The sequence below is a fragment of the Prionailurus bengalensis genome, chromosome F2 (assembly GCF_016509475.1).
Source record: "Prionailurus bengalensis isolate Pbe53 chromosome F2, Fcat_Pben_1.1_paternal_pri, whole genome shotgun sequence".
Taxonomy (NCBI): domain Eukaryota; kingdom Metazoa; phylum Chordata; class Mammalia; order Carnivora; family Felidae; genus Prionailurus; species Prionailurus bengalensis.
The window spans coordinates 48997024-49018874 of record NC_057353.1 but is presented as its reverse complement, the minus strand read 5'-3'; the positions used below and the strand labels follow the sequence as shown (position 1 = coordinate 49018874).

The following is a 21851-nucleotide window of genomic DNA, read 5'->3' as shown; positions in this document are numbered from 1 at the left end:
AAATATGAAAGCTATGGCTTTGTTGATGGACAGAAGTGGAGAGCGGCCCGGAACATGAGATGCCGTTGCTCACAGCCATTAGCACCACTAGCTGTCCCCATCACCCTTCGGAAAGCAATCTGAACCGTGGGGTGGCATCTGTGTTAAACAGAGGGGTTGCTATCCCCTCCTAGTGGCCTTCTATTTGCTTGAAATAAACAGCACTATTTCAAATCGATAAAGCCTTTGTTCGTTTATTCTGTATTGTCTGACTCCCCAGCCTCAGCCCATTAGAACTGGCAACTGCTTCAGAGCAAAGGGCACCTGTGCCCTTTCCACTCCCGGACCCTTGGCATCAGAACACCACCTGGCACACAGATGGCACTCAGTGGAAGAACACTACATGAATGAATCGAAAGAATGCTTTTAGGAACTGAGGAGGACATTTTCCAGGCCTAGCAAGGATTGCTTTTAACACTCAAACTTGTTTTGTAAATCTGAATGGGGATACTGCGGTAAGCAGGTGCATAGAGATGCACGCTTCATGAACAGGTTCTTCTGGAGAAAGAAAGCTTTTAAAAAGCGCCAAAAAACCATTAGCCAGGTGGCCTGATGATATACAGGGGAATGCTGTGAAATGATAATAGGTCATCCCTGTGGCAGCCGGGAGCGTAGAGGAAGAGGGAAGAGGCGAGTGGATACTGCCTGAGCAAGATACTGAAAATGCAGGAAGTTCAGCCCGGAGTAAGACCAGCTAGAAGAGGTAGTATGTCGAAGGCCGTGGAGGGTTTAGGAAGAAACGATGATCATTGAGCAGATTCACAGCTGAGAGCTATGTTGGTATGAGATAGCTCTGCGGACAGAAACTTCAACCAGAGGTAAACTTGTAAACTCACATTGCAGATAGAAAACCTTTGCCCCGGCTTTCGAGGAACTCAAGATGTCCGGTGGCTGGTGAGGCCTCGGGACACAGAGACCACTGATGCACTTCAGCAACTGTCCGAACACTCAGAAGTGAAGCTGTCTGCTCCCTGATCTCACTTGGGAAGTAGTTACAACATAGCCATTGCTCACTGAATTGTGACAACAATCCCCCGCGGATGACTTAGCCATGGGTGCCACCTGTCCCCGGAGCTGTGCTGGTCAGGTGTGTGTATAGGTCCTCACTCCCTCCACACCCAGGGTGGGCTCCACGGTGTGTGTGTGTGTGTGTGTGTGTGTGTGTGTGTGTGTGGTGTGGGAACTGTTTCCCTTGGCTATCTCAGAGTCTCCGTTCTCATCTGTAAACTGGAGACAGTGTCAAGATTTTAGAGTCATTGTGAGGATTAAGTGAAATAGTATAACAAAGTGCTTAGTATCCTATGCCTGCCTGCAAGGTTGCTATCACAGGCCTAAGGAAGACTAAGCACAACGTAACGGCTTTAAATTCTTATGTTCCGTGACCGGAACTCACCGCTGCTGGTTGGCATGCAAAATGGTATGACCACTTTGGAAAACTATTTGTCAGTATCGATAAAAGTCGAATATATCCCCATCCTATGAGCCAGCAATTCTACTCCTAGGTATATACTGAAAAGAAAGGAATGTCCACCCAAAGGCATGCACGAGAATGTTAGTAGCTGTATCGTTCACAATAGCGCCAAACCGGAAACAACTCTGATGTCCTTCAAGCACAGTGGTTACATTCATAGAATGGAATAGACATAACAGTGAAAATGAGGAAGTCTTTGTAACTCACAATACCATAGATGACACTCACTAGCATAGTGTTGAACAAAAGAAGCCAGACCCAAAAGAGCAGGGACCGTATGATTCCATTTATAAAAGTCTAAAAGATAAACAAAACTGGTCTATAAGGCTAGATGTCAGAAGAGTGGTTAGGTTGCAGGGGTGAACAGTGATTGGCACATCCCAGTCACCATGGTGACGAGTGCAAGGGAGATTTCTGGGGTAGCGATAATGTTCTATGTTTTCATATGGATGATGGTACACGGGTGTGGCATCTTATAAAAGTTCATTGCGCTTATGACTGACTTGGGCGTTTTCTGATGTATGTGACACGTGGTAGATAGCATTATATTCCTTAATCCTTTGCTGTCTCTCCCCTAGGGACAGTGTATACTTCCTTGCCCTATTGATGTTGGGCTTGTCCATGTGACCTGTTTGGGCCAATAGGAGATTAGGTGGCGTGATATGAGCAGAGACAGGAAAAGTGTTCCAGAAGTTTGGTTTTGCCCTCTCGGTTTCCTCCCATAGTCATGAGAAGATATAGCTCAGAGAGCTGCTGCATTTGTGGCCTGATTCCCAAAATTATACATACATGGAACAGATTAAGCTATACCCGGAGCCTGGAGCCTGAAGTGAGGCCTAGCCATTCAAGTTGCATGCAAGAGGAAAAAAATTATCGTCTGAAGCTCCTGGACACTGATATGCACTGATGTGCAGCATTACTGTGGCAATAGCTGACTGACACCTTATTCTTCAATAAAAAAGTCCTTTGCCATCTCTATGCTCCATCTTTATAATAGTCACCTGTTTTAATTTAAAGTCCCTGGCACCCACCTCCAGCACGTATATGAACTATTTATGTCCTAAGTCAAATGAGCTGTTTCCTTTTCTGTAAACTGGGGATGATGCTTACTTTACGGTGCTCTTGGGAGGATTTAATGCACCAGCAGACCTAAAAGCACTTTGCAAACTGCAGAGCACAATTTTAAAGTGACGAATTCTGGGGCCAGGAACCAAGCGTGTGGATCACGCCACACACCAGGCAAAGCTGCTTCCCGCCTGCCGCGACCGTCTGGACTCAAAGGGCGAAGGCACATGCGCTGGGAGGAAGCTAGGGAACCAAAGTCAGGGCCAGCACCAGAGCAGTCACCGAGCTTCTGTGGGGCCTCCCCTTGGGGGAGGCACTGGTTATTAGGTCTCTGGCAGACCAGCTCACAGGGCGCCTGGGTTGCTCAGTTGGTTAAGCATCTGACTCTGGATTTCAGCTCAGGTCATGATCTCACTGTTCGTGAGATCCAAGCCCCACATGGGACTCTGTGCTGACAGTGTGGAGCCTGCTTGGGATCCTGTCTCTCTCTCTCTCTCTCTCTCTCTCTCTGCCCCTCCCACACTTGAGTGCGCTCTCTTGCTCTCTCTCAAAATAAATAAACTTAAAAAAAAAATGCTATTAGAAGGCCAGCTCATGCACAGGCCAAGTAGGCAAAACAGGAACACAGGAAGGTCAACCTCAAGTCTACCTCCCCCACCCGTGTCTTTCTACAGTGTCTGAAGAGCCACCATTGGTGTTTCATTCCACCAGGTTGCAGTGCTGTGTGCCTAGCCATCCCCTGCTAAGCCTTGCTGCCTTCCTTACGGCACTTCTCAGTTTACAAAGGGCAGGCCCCGCTGTTCTCTCGTTTTGGAATTATTTCTGTTGTGTGGATAAGGAACCCGAGACTCTGAGAGATTAAGTGGTTCCTGCCAGGCCACTTAGTTAATGAGCATCAGAGCTGAACTTGCAACAGGTTTTCTAACCAAGGGTTAAAGAGGTAACTCACTCGTGTAGGCAAGAATTCTATCATCAGAGGACCGGCTGCAGCCTCAGAAAACAGGTGGCACCAGTCTGAGGGCTAGGACCAATACGTTTTGACAGGGGAGGCGGAGGGGGGAGGTGGGATTGGGTTTGGAAAATCAGCATCCGGTGAGCAGTGGACTCTGAGGAGGGTGGGGCATGGGGAGGAGGAGGGGGCGAGGGAGGCAGGGAGTAAGAGGAGAAGCCCCCCCCCCCCCACTCCCTCCACCCCGCTCCCCGACCCTGGAGCCTGCCGTGGGCCTTTTAAGGGCATTCTTTCCCCTGGGAGGAGCTAGTGCCAGCAGGGGGAGCACGTCCCAACAAGAGCTCTGGAGGCAAGGGAAGAATCCAAAGGATGCCAGCTGGCTCAGGGATGCCATAGTCAGACACTAATAGTCTGCGGGTAATGCCGCCACCACATTCTGCAGTGACAGACCCCCTTGGGGACGCTCCCACTGCCTGCCTGGTGAAAGGGTGTGCGGTAAAATGTCTGGCTCGCCTCCTACCACACCGGTTTTCTCTCTCCTTCCCTGTCTACCTTGAGCCCTGCCAACTGCCTGGCCTAAGACTGGTTACAGGAACCAGTACAGCCCTCAGTGTCAACACGGTGAGAGCTGTGGTGAAGAGGAGATCCCGAGCAAAGCTGTATTTAAACACACGTTTTTTTCTTGAGAGTGCAGCTAGCAAGGGCCCATTTCCCCTGATTCAAAAAAACCACAGCAACCCTCAAGGCAGGGAGTGGGGTGGAGTGGGTCCTGCTATTTTCTTTGCAACAATATTCACACGGGGGCGTGGGGGGCATGGAGAATTTCCACTAGCAAGGCGAGCCGTCACTGCTCCTTCCCGGGGTACCATCTCAGCGTGGCCCAGGCCTGAAGCAAGCTTCTCCCCTTTCTCCGGTCCCAAGTGGGTTCTGTGGCTGTCACCTACCTCCGTGGTCCGCAGGCCATTCTGTTTCTGGGTCAGAGGGCCTGAGGTGAGGCTCTGGGGATTCGGGCACTGGGTCCCACAGCTCATCCTCTTCTCTGGGTTGGATATTCCACCTGGGGCTGTCGATCGGGGCACGCCGTTGGAGGAGAGTCCATCTTCCAGCACACCTTGGGGAGAGAAGCAGAGGATGACCCGTGACAGCTGCTGTAAACAGGCCCCAAGAGCGTGGGGGGAAGAAAGCCGCAAAGAAGAAAATAAGTCCTCAGAATCCCACCAGGCAGAGCTACCCTTTTCTGAAAGAATATGTGTGTGCGTGTTAGCAAAAACGAGACTTTAAAATAATTTTGTAACCTGAAACGTTTACTTAACAATCCATCAATCACATTCTTCCATGCAATTAAGTATTCCGCCATTGTATTTTTCACACACTTAGTCTGCCATCGTGTGGATGTGTTTTCATGTATGTATGTATGTATGCACTTATTTATTTGTTTTAAGAAAGCGCTATGCCCAACATGGGGCTTGAACTCATGACCCCAAGATCAAGAGTCCGGACCATCAACCAACTGAGCCAGCCAGGTGCCCCTGTATCACCATTTATTCAATCCCCTCTAGTTTGGTTATTTGTTTTCACAATAAATGTTACTGTGGTTGAAATTCCTTGGGGTTAAAGCTTTATTCTTAATTATTTCCTTAGTATAAATCCTACAAGTGGAATTACTGGTTATACCGAGTTTTGTTTTTTTTTTTAACTTAATTCCATCTCAAGACGTTGGACTGAGCATGTGTTCCTTCCGTGACAAATGCCAAGAAATGATAGAGCGAGGTTTAAATAAATAGCCTCACTGAAAAGCAAGAGGGCTACATCGAGGAATTCATGGATGGAGAGTATCTGATTGAAAAGAGAAAAGGTGGTCCAGGAAGCACGAGGGAGAGATACCAGGTGGGAGACAAGAGGCCAGGAGAGGCTCTGTAACAGCCACAGAAAGGCCAGCGGCAACCAGCCGAGGCCAGTCAGCGATGACGGAGCAGGCCGTGAGGTGGGATATTGGGATATAATAAGAAATACACATGTGGTCTTTCTCCCCAGTTCCTGGCATTGAGCTCCTAAAACCCTGGTAATCTCCTGCGTGCCAGGGGTGACAGGAGGATCTTTTGTCACAACATTGGGTCTTTGCCCCAGTTCATGACACAGAGCTCCTAGATCCCTTGGAATTCTGTGAGTGACAGGAGATAGGAGCACCATCTGTTCTAATGAAGCAACTCTTGGAGGTCCCCTTGACAGCTTCAGGATAGGGGCTGCTTGCCAGAAAGATCTAATCTTGACTAGGCGCTCGGAACTCCAAACTGAAACAGCCTACCAAACATGTGGCAAGACAAATACAAAGAAAAACCCAACCCAGACAGAGCTGAGCGAAACTTCAAACACCATTATTAATGAGAAAAGCTTCAGAAGAGGGGGAAAAAAATGAATAAAACGAAACAAGAATGAGATTAACATTACGCTTTTTTTTTTTTTGGAAGTTTATTTATTTATTTTGGGAGGGGAGGGGCAGAGAAAGAGGGAGAGAAAGCCTGTTAGTGTGGGACCTGGTGTGGGGCTCGAACCCACAAACCGCGAGATTACGACCCGAGTAGAAATCAAAAGTTGGATGCTTAAACCAACTGAGCCACCCAGGCGCCCCAACATTAGACTTACTATCAACTACCAGTGGATGTAAGAAAATATAACCGGTGTCTTCAAGATTTCAAAGGATTTGCACATTTTAAAGTCTTTTGTGACGCATTGCCAGATTTACCTCTATGAATTTTTCTCTAATTACCCTACTGCCCTCTGCCAACAGTATATGAAATGGCGATATTACTCAAACCCCCACAAAACACTGATTATTTTCATTCTTTTTTTTTTCTCATCTTTGCCAACTTAAGAGGCAAAATAAAGTATCTCATTGCTTGGATCCACACTTCTTGATTTAGTAGAGATACCATATTTATTTGTGTGCCTATTGGCTAATTGTGTGTGTGTGTGTGTGTGTGTGTGTGTTTTAATTGTCAAGTCATTTGCCTATCTTCCTTTGGGGTGTTAGCCTGGGTTCGCTTGTAATCACACTTAAGGAAAACAGAAAAAAAATCCTTTCCTAGATTGTTGAGAAATTATTTGCCAAGAAGCACACGTCAGAAGCACAGTTTATTTGGTACACAGTGAGAGGGAGGGCTGGTTGACTAGGCAGAGCTGATGAGGCCACAGTCCCATCAAACCTGAGGAAGCAGTGATCCAAAGAACACATACATACATCCACATGTCACCCATTTGCTCTACAAAAACCTAAGAGGCCCTCAGCTGTGGCCATGGGATAGAAGTCAGAATTCAAAACATTGAAAGTCACAATAGAAAATGGTTGCTAGAGTTTCCTGACTGGCAGGCTGTAGAACGAGGGGGCCCTGTGGATGTGTTCCAGACGTGCGGAGAAATGGATTCTTGCCCCAAATCCTTGTGGCCCCTTCCTCCATCAGCTGGCAGCCTATTCCCCTTCTCTTTCCATACCCCCTTCCATCCTATACCAAAAGGGCCTCAGACGCATGCGTACGGACATCCCAGCACACGTATTCAATCTCCATCTCTACTGCTCTCTGTGAACAGCTGCCCCTTGGCCCAGGGGAGTGAATGAATCAGGAGAAGAGGCCCATGAAAACCTGGAAGCAGGCTTGGTGTGATTTGGGCTGGTAATCCCAGAGTCTCAGCACCCACAGAAAAATCTAGAACAGAGCTTCTTCGTGTGATCCAGGGACCAAACTGTTGTTACTGGTCTGCTGTGCCTTAAGTATATAAACTGAATGTAAGCATTTAGAAATTTCTGTTGCTGGGAACATCTGACGGTGACTGAACTTCTCTGACTTAATGGCGGATGGACCAGTTCTAGGGCTGTCAGATTCAGACGGTGAGTCCCAAGTGGTGTGAGCTATGTATTAGTCATGCACAGTGAGACCACACATTTGTTTGCATTGGACTGGGGGGGGGGGGGAAGCAACGGATGCTGAAGAAGGGCTGCGGGCTTTGGAAGGTATGTCCCCTTGGCCCCTGGATAACTTACCCTGTTATCTAGGAAAGAGTGGGGCCAAGTGGGATGGGGCAGAAAAGGGAACACAAGACCAAGGCAGAGACCCCATCTACCTAAGTCTAGGGTGGAACTGCCTTCAGCTCTTGAGGCTCCTGAGTGGGACTCAAGGCTAGCCAGTACTACCTTGACTGTTTACGACAGTGGGATATACAAATGTTACCATTTTTGGGGGGCCTGGGTGGCTCAGTCAAGCATCCGACTTCGACTCAGGTCATGATCTCATGGTCTGTGGGCTCGAGCCCAGCATCGGGCTCTGTGCTGATAGCTCAGAGCCTGAAGCCTGCTTCAGATTCTGTGTCTCCCTCTTTCTGCCATACCCCTGCTCATGTTCTCTCTCTCTCTCTCTCTCTCTCTCTCTCTCTCTCTCTCTCTCTCTGTTTCTCTCTCTCAAAAATAAGTAAACTTAAAAAAATTTTTAAAAATGTTACCATTTTCTATGTTGTTCATGACCTGGTATCTGGGTTGAGGGTACATAAGAGCATCCATTGAATGCAGTATGGTGCTTCCAGCCTGTGTGGGGATGGCCACCCTCTTATCTAACACCTTCAGGACATGTTTCTGACCCCATACTCCTGGTCAGGCCCCTGTGGGACTTAGAGGCCCTGGAACATGGCTCCCTTCCTTCTCCCCCCGACAATGCAACCCAGTTGCTAACCCAGGAGGAGGAGGTGAAGGCAGAAAAAGGAGGCTGAGGGCACCAGGGGCCAAGAGCAGGTGGTGGAGAACACATCCCAGGGAGGCAGATAGGCGACAGGAAGTGGACCCAAGCATGAGTCAGAGCTCCAAGCCCCTGGCACGAGCTCCACTGTTCTATAGGATTTCACTTACAAACCACAGAATAAAAGATAAAATTATTACAAATTTCCAGAACGCTGAAGAGCATTAAATCCTAAGCACAGAATCCCTTCTGAGCTCGGCAGACCCTGAAGCCGGTCCTGCCAATACTTAAAGATCAAGGCAGAGCTGCTGTGGTTGAGATACAAACGGCCACTCCTTCCCTCTCAGCAGCTCCCCCACTCCCTGGGCATCTCAGCAGAGGCTCGAAAACCATTCATTTGGTCCAGTGTTTGCAGTTTTTATTGATGGCTGATCAAAAATTAGAACTCCGGTTTCTTAATCCCCAATTCAAGGACTTCCTCATTGATTAAATAGGAATAACAACTCCTACTTCATAGGCTGTTGTAAGGATGAAATAAGATAACATATACAAAGGTTCCCACATGTTTGGCACATACATTGTACTTATTATTATTCATGGTCCAACCCCAGCTGTCTTGTCTCCTCCTGGTGCCCCTCTCCGTTAGCCACATTAATGACATACTTGATTATGAGCCATACAACTGGCACCTGTTAAGCGCTAAAGGACTGGCCCACTGAGCCTGGTAACTAAGCAGAGAAGCTCTGATGACAAGTAGAAAAACAGGGCGAGGCTTTAGGACTGCATTGCTAATAGTGAGCAGGGATCATCTGCCTGGTGTGGTCAAGATGTCACCGCAGGAATATGGGGCCATTCACTGTTACTTTTGCCTGCAATAACCCGGGTGATTTTGCTGCACGAATTTAATTTAACGTGTATTTTCTAGTTCCAAAAATAACAGAATCAATGTTGGAAAATTTGTAAACTACAGAAAAGCACAAAGGAAGAATGATTTTCATCCCATCACCGAGAGCTATCCCCTGTTAACAAGGTGATACATATCCTTCTGGCAGATGCTATTGGTGCCCACCCAGGTCCACCCACCCGGTCCCTGCATCCATCCCCTAGCTGTGGTGGATGTTGGTGGCTAACGGCTCATGGCTGCCCTCTTCTCCTAAGGCTTGTCCTTGACCGAAGGACCAAGCCCCCTTGACCAAGCCCCCTTACCAGGAGAGGCCTGGCCAGTTATATCAGGTAAATTCCACGGCCAATAATCAACTAAAAGTGTTCGTCAGTGTGTGTGTGGGTACAACAGTCCAGCCCCCTTGCCTCTGAGCTGGACAATTTCTGTCCCTTTGCTCCAAAGCAACCCATTGGATCAGGTTGAGACTCGACTAATCCTGAAACCACATCTCTGCCCAGCTCCTTCCCCTGGCCCATCCTTTTTCTCTTGTTCTCTCCCTCACACGGTTCTCCTTCGAGCAGTGTCTCCAGGAGTCACTTGCATAAAGTTCCCATCTCAGGCTCTGCTTCTAGAGAACCTAGGACAGTGGACATGCCCTGCATGCTGGATACATTCCTTCTGCCCTTCCACCCTCACTCTCCCCTCCTCCCCTCCCTGTTCCATGTCCCAGGACACTGTCCTGAATGAACCACATCAACAGGCTCCCTTGTCCACTGGCTTCTAGTGGGGTTTGCCAATGGGCACCGCTAGCTACTGAGTGGAGGGGGTCTGCAGCAACACACTGAGGTCGGGTGTTTGTTCCCCTAGATGCCCTACGTAGGGTAGCCATGGGTGCACTGTGTCCTTTATTACACTCCTCCACCAGGAAAAGGTACAGAACCAAAAAAAGCCAGAGAGACTGTGCCAGCAGGAGGTTCTTGATGACTTCAGGGAAGGCTAAGAGTGGTGGGAACAGAGGACAGATGGCAAGTTGTTGAGTAGGAAGTTACAGATGCTGCCTCAGTCGGGGTTCTCAGCTACAAGCAACAGAAATGGACTCCAGTGAATTAAAGTAGGAAAGTGATTCATGTAAATGATCTGAGAGGCTCTCAGACTTTCCGGGAGGGTTGGAGGTTGAGGCCCAGAGGCTATCTATCCAGGCACAATGTCCCACATCTCTCCATGGAGCTTGTCCTACCAAGCCCTATACCCTGGAAACTGGCCTCAGCATTGCTGCCACACTTATACTAAAAAAAAATTACTGTTGTTTTTCTGAAATTCAAGTTTAATTGGGTGTCCTGAATTTTATCTGGCAACCCTATTGGGTGCCAAGTGTCCCAAGCAGGGGGACATTGTTGTGAAAGCTGCTACTGTAGTAGACCCTGAGCTGCCCTACTCCATGCCAGCCCTCTCAAGCCCGAAAGATGGGAGAGTGACTCTTATTTTATGGCAAAGGAAACTGAAGCTTAACACAGGTTCTGTATATTTCCCAAGCTTGTGATCTGAGCAAGTATTCACATATCCTTCTAAGAAAACCCCCCAAGTAAGCAGTTCTCAAATTTTACTGGGCATGAGACCCACCCGAGGCGTCTGTTAAAATGCAGATCCCTACGTCTAACCTCCAGAAGTTCTGATTCAGCAGGGGCCCAGGCATATGCATTTTAACAAGTTCCCTCCACTCTGCCCATTGCCAGTGGCGCTGAGACCTGGAGTTCTAAGACTGCACTTTTAGCCTCCTGACGTGGAGATTGATGCTCATGCCAGTCTTGAGGGTTACAAGCAAAATGCCCATCTATATTTCCCCTGTGAGCTCTACAGTAGCAAATTGAGGGACATCTGTGTGCCCCTAGGGTATGTCTTTTTTTTCACATCCTTCACAAAATTTTCATTCCATCCAGAAGACAAGCCAAATCACCAATTTTGCCAAAAGATGGGAAACAGCTGTGTCCAAAGCTTGCTGACAAATTCCAACCAAGGACTTCCTGCCAGTTTCATGCTATTTGAGAAGTGAATCTGGGAGGGAGGTGGCACATAGAAATTAAAATGATAGCTGGAAGCCATGCGGAGAACAGGACAAGGGGCAACTCCTCTTTAACCCAAGCACCTGGCTTTCTTTGGTGAAGGTGATCACAGGGTCCAAAGTCATTGGAATCACCTGCGAGTCATCTCCTAGATGACTAAAAACCAAAGCAAGACACTCCTAGTCTATTTGGGAAGAATCTCCTAAAGTCACATCAGATGAAATTCTGGCTCATCAAACACTGCCTGGGCTCAGGCCGTGAACGCATGGCTGATGATAATTTTGTCTGAACTGAGGTATGTATTAAATAAACTAAAACTATCCAGCCACTCAGAATTTGTCTCCTTGTTCTTCGAAATGAACCAAAATGGAGAGGTGTTTGTCATTTCTTCAATCTGATGAGTAATTTTTGGGTACACGCTGCATGTAAGACATTGACATGTGGCTTTTTGTAAGGCCAATACAAGGAAATCCTTTAAAATGATGAGCGACTGTTACATTTATTGTCAACTGATTTTGAAGAAGGCTGTCAAGACTATTTAACGGGGAAACAGTTTTATCAACTGGTGTGTGGTGACATCTGGATATCTACATTTGAAAGAATGAAATTGGACACCTACCTCATACCATGTACAAAAGTTATCCCAAAATGAATAAAAAATCTAAATGTAATTGCTAAAACTATAAAACTCTTAAAAGAAAACATAGGCATAAATCTTCATGACTTTGGATTAAGCAACGGTCTCTTAAAAATGATCCCAGAAGCACAAGCAACAATAACAACAACAAAAAAATAGATAAATTGGACGTCATAAAATTTAAAACATCTGTGCTTCAAAGGGCATCATAAAGAAAGCGAAAAGACAGTTCACAAAACCGGAGGAAAGTTTTGCGAATTTATATCTGATAAGGGACAAATAACCAAATAAAAACACATGTAAAGGATGTGAATAGGTATTTCTCCAAAAAAGGTATGCAAATGGCCAATAAGCACGTGAAAAGATGTTCAACATGGCCAGCTATCAGGGAAATACAAATCAAAACCATGAGCTACCCCCTCATACCCACCGGAATGGCTATCACAGAAAAAGGCAGATAAAAAGAAGAAAAGAAAAAGAGAAAGGCAGATAATAACAAGTGTTGGCGAAGATGTGGAGAATTCGGAACCTTTAAACGCTGCTGGTAAAAGAGTGCAGCCACTTTAGAAATCAGTCTGGTAGCTCCTCCAAAGGCCAGACATGTGATCCAGAAATTCCACTCCTAGGTATATACCCAAGAGAAATGAGAACCCACATTTACACAAAGACTTGTAGAAGAGTATTCAAAGCAGCATTATTCATAGCGGCCCCAAGGTAGACACACCCCAAATAGCCAACAACGACAGATGGAAGAATAAAGTATGGTATAGACACACAATGGAATATTATCTGGCAATAAACAAAAGGAAATACTAGTAAATGCTACAACACTGATAAACCTTGAAAACATTACGCTAAGTGAAAGAAGCCAGTCGTAGGTCACACAGTGTCCTACTCCATTTATTATGAATGTCCACAAATAGGTAAATCTCTAGGGAAAAATAGATGAGTGCTTGCCTGGGGCTGGGGTTGTTGGGGGGAAATGAGGAGTGACTATTAACAGACAGAGGACTTCTTTTTCAGGTGATGAAAATGTTCTAAAATTGTGCACAACTCCGAGAATAGACTCAAAACCATTTAACTGTACGTTTTAAATAGGTCAGTTGTATAACATGTGCATTTTAGCTCGATAAAGCTGTAACTTGAGAAACTGTGAGCAGCACATTTGGGGACGTTATATTGACTAAAGAAAACAAAGAAGCACATTTGGATCTGAGCAGCAGTGGCCAGGGAGAGCCTGACGGTAAACTTGCAGTCTACAGGGATAACGGCAGTACTAGCCTGACAGCTGCCAAAGGCCACGGGGTCCTGACTAGGAGGGTGTCGGACGGCTCCTGTTCCCTGAGATGGGCTGCCAGCCTGTCACATCTGCCCTTGGCCATGGGGATTGATGGTGGAAACGGCTTTCCCCAGTCCCAGCAGCATGCAAGAAGGACGCCTGCTGAGGGCATCAGCTGGAACTAAAAGGATCTTGAGAAGAAGCAAGGGAGCCCGTCTGTCCTCGGTGAATTCAGGCCTGAATTCTCTCCCCAAAGAGACGCCCAAGGACGACGAACAAGCTAACGCGCTAGGAGGCAGCCAAAAGGAACGCTCAAAATCTCACTTTCCTTCTCTGCTGGTACTGTCAGAATCTGTCAGTCTAACCTTCCCTTCTCTCCCTTTGAGCCCCTCCTCCATCCGCTTCTTCCTCATCATAGATCACTTGTTTGTTCCTTTATCCTGTGACTTTGAATAAGGCAGTCATTTGAAAAACATTTGTTCCGTGCCTACTAAGTGCCAGGCACTCTGCCGGAGGCCGGGGTTACACCGGAGGTTAACAGCGTAGTAGGACTGCCGTCTCTCAGCTCCATCTTCCCTCCACCCACCTTCCCTCTCTTCCTCCCTCTGTCAGTCTGTACCAAGTCCTCCAGTTCCTCGCCAGAGAGGATAATGGGAGATGGATGGTAAAGGCTGAATTTCCACTGGAAGGGGGAAAAGGGAAGACGAGAATCTGAACTGGTGTTGACAAAATTATCCGTGGCAGATGGAGGGCAAGACAAGCAAACATTTAGAAGACGACGCATCATATCCATCCACGTGTCTAACTTCCTCTTCCTCTCCCATGCGGCCCAGTCCGGATCCCACCTTCTTAGTCAGGCTGAAACTGCCTGTCCAGGGAACTGTTTACCTGAGCAACCCCAGCCAACCTGAAAAGTGGTGCCCTTGCCATGGAACACTCTCCTAGGGTGACCAACTGATGGCGGGAAAGAAAGTCCTAGGAGTAGGGTGGAGTCCCAGGAGGCCCCTCCGGTGTCTGGTGCAATCCTTGGCCATGGCCCTGCCCATCATGGCCCCGTTTCTGTTTGAATGGGGAGGCTTACTTTGATCTTTTATTTCTACCCCACTTCCTTATGTGTGCAGGCAAAGCACCTTGCTTGTGGCCTGGCTGCTTTCCACAGTCAGCAGATCTAATCAGTCAGACACTTGAAAACACCCCAGGGTTGCACCCTCACATCGCTCCCAAGGTGCCTGGCCCCACCAGGCTAGAATTCATGGCCTGCCCTTTAGACCCTTTTACGTAGTGAAATGCTTCATTAGAGAAACAGTCTTCCAGTGAAATTTTCCTCACTGTTTTCTTTTACTCCTTGGTTCATTCACCTTTGGGATGGTTAGCCCTTTAAGGAAGTGTCAGCTTACTTCCTGGTTGTTGTTGTTGTTTTAACTCCTTAACACTTTCTGGGTTAGTACAACCAGCTTCTTTAGCAGGGTCTCTTCCAGGCTGGCGGTAGCTGGCACTAAACTGTCCCGTTAGGTAGACATTAGAAATGAGGTGATATATCCTTAACAGATATAAGAAGTATATCTGGGTCAATCAGACTTAGGGGATTTAAGTCAATTGCATTATTTTAATTCTTGAAATTTTAAAGTCATCCAAAGCAATCAATCAATCCTCTAGCATCTATGAGTGCCTACACTGTGTAGCACAGGGCTGTTATTAGCGGATATAAAACACTTGCCCTATCTGAATTCTTTATGCTTCTTTAATTTAATTGGAAACTTAGCAGTTTATTTAAAAATTACTGAGAGGGGCGCCTAGGTGGCTCAGTTGGTTAAGCATCCAACTTCACCCAAGGCCATGATCTCACAGTCTGTGAGTTCGAGCCCCGCGGTCGAGCTCTGTGCTGACAGCTCAGAGCCTGGAGCCTGCTTCAGAGTCTGTGTCTCCCTCTCTCGCTGCCCCTTCCCCCCTCACGCTCTGTCTCTCTCTGTCTCTGGAAAACGAATAAACCTTTAAAAAAATTGTTTTTTTAAATTACTAAGAAGTAGAGCCATGCAAAATTTAAAAAACAAAATATCATTTCTTACCTATCGGAATGTCAAAAGTCTGATAATATTCGGTGTTTAAAGGGTGTGGTTTAATGGGTTCTCTCGTATGTTGCTGGCAGGAGTGCAAATAAAGCTATTTTGGAGGACAATGAGCAGAGTCTATTCAAGTCTAAAATGTGCACACCATTATGACTCCACAATTTTGCTCCTCAGTGTCTACTGTAGGAAACCTCTTACCACTGCATGAAGAGGCCTGTTGAAGACATTCTTCATACTGGAACAGTGAAAACTGTAGCCAACGTGGCCATTCACCAGATGGGTAATTACTAAATAAACTGTATTTTACCTCTACGACACAATTCCATACAGTTTAAAAGTATGAAGACTGGGGCGCCTGGGTGGCGCAGTCAGTTAAGCGTCCGACTTCAGCCAGGTCACGATCTCGCGGTCCTTGAGTTCGAGCCCCGCGTCAGGCTCTGGGCTGATGGCTCAGAGCCTGGAGCCTGTTTCCGATTCTGTGTCTCCCTCTCTCTCTGCCCCTCCCCCGTTCATGCTCTGTCTCTCTCTGTCCCAAAAATAAATAAACGTTGAAAAAAAAAAATTTAAAAAAAAAAAAAAAGTATGAAGACTTACACAGATAAAAATCCAATATATAACAAGTGGAATAAAGCAAACAGAGGGTAAATATGTAAAAATGACAGCTTTTATATAGGGAAAAACTATGTTATATAAGTTATATTTTTTGCACAGGAATGAGCACGGGCTGGTGCTCAACGGGAGCCTAGAAATGTGAGTCTCATTTCATTTCTTCTATTATCTTCGTGTCAACAACACCCAGTCTTTCCTTTTAAACACTGCCCAAGAATCCTCTCCTCCGTGAGGACTAACCGTGCCTGATTTCAGGCATGTGAGTAATCCCCAAATGATATTTCAGTATCACTTCTGAAATAAGTGATATATTTATTCAAATACAGAGCTACGTCATATTCTGCCTTTTCTCATTCATAATGGCATTGGACCCACCTAGAGTATTTATTTAGCTATTTATTTCTTGGTTATTAGATTACATTGCATCATCAAATATGCTATCAAAAATAGTCATCAAATACATCGGCACTCAAGAACAAGAATGGCACACAAGCATGAACCCATCGCTATGGGCCCATTCTACAAAGAAAGCTCAGCCATTTTGAAATCAAAGGATGAGATGTCTGACTCTCTGTAGGGCAGTCCGACAACTCACCGGGGCATCCTAACAGTGAGTGTGGATGGAACTAATTATACTGGTTGGTTAGAACCTGGGGATTACTCACATGACTAAAATCAGGCACGGTTAGTCTTCACGGAGGAGAGGATTCTTGGGCAGTGTTTAAAAGGAAAGACAGGGTGTTGTTGACACGAAGATAATAGAAGAAATGAAATGAGACTCACATTTCTAGGCTCCCGTTGAGCACCAGCCCGTGCTCAGAGCTGAGGAAATAAAGACGGGAAGACTCCTGAAATGACTGGTCGCTAAGAGCGAGGCACTGGAATTTGGCTCCCAACTCTACTTCATTGTCACGCCAACTGTGTAAGTCAGGGTCATGATCCCTTATTTTTTCAGAAGAGGGCACTGAGGCTCATGGAGGTGAAGTAATCTGCCTGAGGTCCTGCAGCGGGGGTCTGAGCCAGGCTGTCACCCCAGGTCTGTCAGACTCTAAAACCTTTACTTTCAATGCATTTGGGTTTACTCACATAATTGAAAAGAAAAGAAAAGAAAAGAAAAGAAAAGAAAAGAAAAGAAAAGAAAAGAAAAGAAAAGAAAAGAAAAGAAAAGAAAAGAAAACTACAATGAATCATGTTCTCCCTCTTCAGGGCTGGGCATTAAGGAGGTTAAGGAGGAGAAGTATGATATCATCAAAACAAATGAAAGACTTTCTGTTTGTTGTTTTAAAGATAATCCACAGCTCAGAGGTCTTACTCCTCAGGGAGCAGCCGGGCTTGAGAATACTGAGAATCCAACGAACTTGCCGGGAGAATCGAGTGGGTCCCACGGAAGTACAAATAGTGGGAAGGTGAGCGTATTTCATGAAACTACCTGGGTGCATTTTCTACCCCTCAGAACCCTGAAATTGTTGTTCTGCCAGGTGCTCAGCCCTCTGGGTCACCTCCTCCTCCAATACTCAGAAGCCACTGCCGGGCTTGTTCTCTGCATTCAACACCTCCCATTTCAAGGGCGCCGCCTGTTGGCCTTGGGCAACCTCTACTCCAGGCAGGGTCACGACTACCTGCCCAAAAAACCAGAGCGCTGCAGACATTCAATGATCCAATTAAGGGGATGAGAGAGGCTGTGAAACAGAGATGGGATAGTGGCCTGTGGATTCCACAGGGTTTAGATGGAGAAGGAACAGGAAGCAGAAGAGTGGTTGTCAGGAACAGAAGGGGAAAGGAGAGAGATCTGGAGTGAGAGGAGCCGGCGCCTGGTTTGTAAAAAACAAAAATGTCTAAGAGTTAGAAGATTTCAAAGAGGTTTTGCTGTACATCAAAAGTAAACTCTTCTCTGGGCGCCTGGGTGTCTCAGTGGGTGAAGCATCTGACATCGGCTCAGGTCATGGTCTCACGGTCTGTGAGTTCAAGCCCCGCATCGGGCTCTCTGCTGTCAGCACAGAGCCTCCTTCAGATCCTCTGCCCCCCTCTCCTTCTGCCCCTCTCCTGTGTGTGCTCTCTCTCTCTCTCTCAAAAATAAATAAACATTAAAAAATAAACAAACCCTTTCCAAAATCGTGCCATTTGTGACAACATGGATGAAATTGGAGGGCATTATGCTAAATGAAATACACCAGACAGAGAAAGAAAAGGAAAGAAAAGAAAAAGTTGGATCCATAGAGACTAGAAAAGTGGCTGCCAAAAGAAAGGAAGAAAGAAAGAAAAGAAAGAAAGAAAAGAAGGAGAGAAAAGAGGTTGCCAGGGCCTGTGGAGTGGGAGAAATAGGATGTGGTTGGTCAAGGACACAGACTTTCAGCTGTAAGGTAAGGTCTGAGGATCTAATGTATAATGTGGTGACTGTAGTTAATAACACTGTGTTGTATAATTAATTGCAATTAGCTAAGACAGCAGAATCTAAGAGTCCTGTCTCTCGCACACAGACAAAAGGTAAATCTTTGAGCTCATGGATGTTCATTAATTCAACGGCAGGAATCCTTTCACAGGGTATGTCAGATCACATTGAACAGTTTAAATATCCTACAATTCTGTCAACTGAATATCTTAACAATTCAATAAAGCTGAAAAAACAAACCCTTTCCCTTGTGATACTTTTTTTTGTGAGACACAAGATTTGAACTCTTCTTTCTTCATCTACATCTCTACATCCCTGAACCTGACTCCCTTTTGACACTGAACCTCTTGGGGCCCTGAGAATCTGTGGGTTGAATGACTTATTCGTGTTCATTTAACACGTATCCCTGGTGGCTGCAGTGAGGGCAGGCACTGCCTTTGGAGCCAGGCAGGCCTGGGTTCAAATCTCAGCTGTGCCCCTTGCAAGACGTGGGACCTTGGCTGAAGTGACAAAATCATAACATTTACCATTTGTTTGTGGCTACCGAGCAGCAAACTCTCTACTCTGGTCACTCCCATTTCGCAGACTGGGATATTGCCGTAGAGAGAGGCCAACTAACTTGCTCAAAGAGGAACGAATAGCCATTGGTGGAGCCAGGACTCAAATACTCGGATCTACAGGACTCTAAAGACACCATGTTCCCATCTGCTGCCTCTGTCACTGCCCCACTACTTAGCATCACTAAGCCTCACTTTCCTTGGGTATAGAATGAGAATTCTGACACCTGCATCAAAGAGCGGTGAGCAAAGAACGGAGTAGGTGAGCCTGGCATACGTTCAGGTTGATTTTACAACTCATCACCCCCAGGCACAGTGAAGTGCAGAGGCTGATTTCAGATCCTTCCTGGAGGGTGAGGCCGGGCACGGGGTGGGTGAAAGAAAATGGAGAAAAGGCATAGGGACAAGAGAGCATCATCAAAGATCAACTTGTCACATTAACGATATTGTCCCAGATCTCGTCGAAGCGTAGCAACCTCTAATGGGTCCAAGACCCGGAGCTCAGGGGTCCCCCTCCGAAGCCAGTCAAGAGGACAGAGGTGGCACTAAAGTGGAAGTCTTGTGTTGCAGAGCAGACTGCTGTCACCTCGGGCTCTGTTCACTGCATACTGTCGGAGGGCTCCTATGTGACACGTGTGACAGAGATAAAAGATAAAGCATACTATTCGCAAGCCCTCACTGTGCCTCACCTTCGCAGAAGGATAGATCATTTGGGCTGAACAGAAATGGACAAAGCCAGGTGGAAAACAGACCATAGGGGAGCGGTCTGGGCAGCCATACATATTTCCTGTACCTTTTCCACATGCCAGGCCCTGTTCTAGGGCTGGGAATGCAGCAGTGAAGGAGAGACACTTTTGTCTTTGTCCTTCGAGTGATATTTGGGATGTGGGGAAGAGAAATGTCCAAGGGGTACTGCTAGTGGCAAAGTATAAAACAGGCCAAAGAGAGGCAGAGGCCAAATCACGAGTGGCTCTGTGCACCTCGTTAAGGAGTCTGGATGGTGTCCAGTGGCAATGGCATTGAACGATGTGTGGGCAATGGCAACCTAGGAACAGTGTGGGTGGTCTGTGTGAAGGGCTCAAGTCTAGAGGCAGGGAGTATGGTGAGAAGAGCCTTGCCTTTGGGGGCCTGCCTCTTTCTAGAGCTTCCCTTGGCCATCTGAATGCATTTTGGGGGGATGATTATCTTCCCAGCTGGACTCACCAAACTGGAAACCACTCTCAGAAGGCTGTGACTGGTAATAATGCCAGTTCAGAAAGATGGCTTTTGCCAAAATACACATCTGACAAGTGCAATGGAGTATTTGGAAAGAAAGAGAGAAAAAAGAGAAAAACAATAGTAAATTAATTAGGATAATCATCTGTAACCACAATCTTGATAAAAAGGTTTTCTGTAACAATTTCTAAAGGACACAGCCAGAAGGAACAGGATTAAGTGTGACAACTTATTTACTATGTAGCTCACTGTATTAATGTTTAAGATGTCAGTAATATCCAAAATCTCTTCTGTAGCAGCCACATAAGACAGAGATGTTGCGGGTTTTCTATAGGAAGCATACATTTAAAAACCCCAAATGGGGGGGTGGGAGGGGGCACCTGGGTAGCTCAGTCGGTTGAGCGTCCAGCCTCGGCTCAGGTCATGATCTCACAGTCTGTGAGTTCGAGCCCTGCGTCGGGCTCTGTGCTGACAGCTCAGAGCCTGGAGCCTGCTTCGGATTCTGTGTCTCCCTCTCTCTCTGCCCTTCCCCTGCTCATGCTCTGTCTCTCTCTGTCTCAAAAATAAATAAAAACATTAAAAAAAAATTTTTTTTTAATCAAAACCCCAAATGGGCCAATCTGATCTTGTATTTCTGAAATGCAATTACTGGCTCTTAAATCCCTAGTTCCTGTCTCTGCAATTCTCCCTGGATAAAAGCAGGTTTGAGGTTACTTTTTTCTCCTAAGAAGTCAAGTTCAAGCTCCCCACCTTTGACAAGTTCCTGCAAGGTTCTAGGAGTAGGTGCAGTTGGCTTTGCTTTAAATCCTATTACCATTCTTGGTATTTACAGAAGGAGGCAGTTTTTCCAACGAAAATGTTTGGACCACATCATGTACAGAGTCAGTCACCTGTTTGTGTGAGCTGATGCCACCCTAAATGCACACATTCCATTCTGAAACAGTTTTGCTTAGTTTAGCATCCTAGAGCCAGGGGATGTGAAGCCTGAGACAAATCAAAATGCCTTCCAGGATTTTCTTCTAAGGCAGTTTTCTTTCAGTGTAAAACAATAGCAAAACTGATTTTTCTTCAGCTTTCCCAGTCAAAACATCTGAATCAGACTTCAGGGGTGTACAAGAAGGTAGCTGGCCCTGTGGCAAAGTTCATGAATCCAGGGCGCCTGGGTGGCTCAGTCCGTTAAGTGTCCACTCTTGGTTTCAGCTCAGGTCATGATCTCACAGTCTGAGTTCGAGCCTGGCACTGGGCTCCACGCTGTCAGTACAGAGCCTGCTTGGGATTCTCTCTCTCTCTCTCTCTCTCTCTCTCTCTCTCTCTCTCTCTCTGACCCTCCCTGGCTTGTGCTCTCACTTTCTCTCCCTCTCTCAAAATAAATTAATTAATTAAAAAAAAAAAAAGTTCATGAATCCAAGGTTCACATAGGGACACCACGGATGCAGTACTGGGACTGGCTTACTCAGGCTCCAGACCACTGGCTCATGGCTTTGTAGCTTCTGTTCAGAGAAGCCAGTACATGGTGGTCATGCATCACTGAGAAGATGGCCACTTACCCATGAACCCTGTTCCCTACTCTCTGTTCTAATGCATTCGTCTCTCAGAGACCAGATCCATCTTCACTAGTGTGGCCCACATTGGATACCCAGCTCTCTGCTCCCTTCAGTTCACCTCAACCAGTATTTGCTGAACCCCGACACACGCCAGACATTTCACTAGGCTCTGGTGACAGAGGCCTAAGTTACGGTCTTCACCCGGCAGGCACTCACATCTGGTAAGAGTCAGAAACAGAGATCAACGCAGTCCTTACAAATCGATTTATCCTTGTGGTAATCCAGTCTCAGAATGGCATTACACTGAAGAAAACAATGTTCAACACCGATAAGTTATTGGAAAGTAATCTGTTTTACTTACTACTTG

At 46.5% G+C, this 21851-nt stretch overlaps 1 protein-coding gene across 1 annotated transcript in view; it reads right to left on the bottom strand.

Annotated features, from left to right (window-relative positions):
- The window catches only part of BAALC (BAALC binder of MAP3K1 and KLF4), an 86916-nt gene that overhangs the window by 10460 nt on the left and 54605 nt on the right, over nucleotides 1–21851 (bottom strand). The window contains exon 2 of the mRNA XM_043601520.1: nucleotides 4469–4635. Within this exon, the coding sequence (XP_043457455.1) occupies nucleotides 4469–4635 (167 nt within the window). The remainder of the gene's footprint in view (nucleotides 1–4468; nucleotides 4636–21851) is intronic.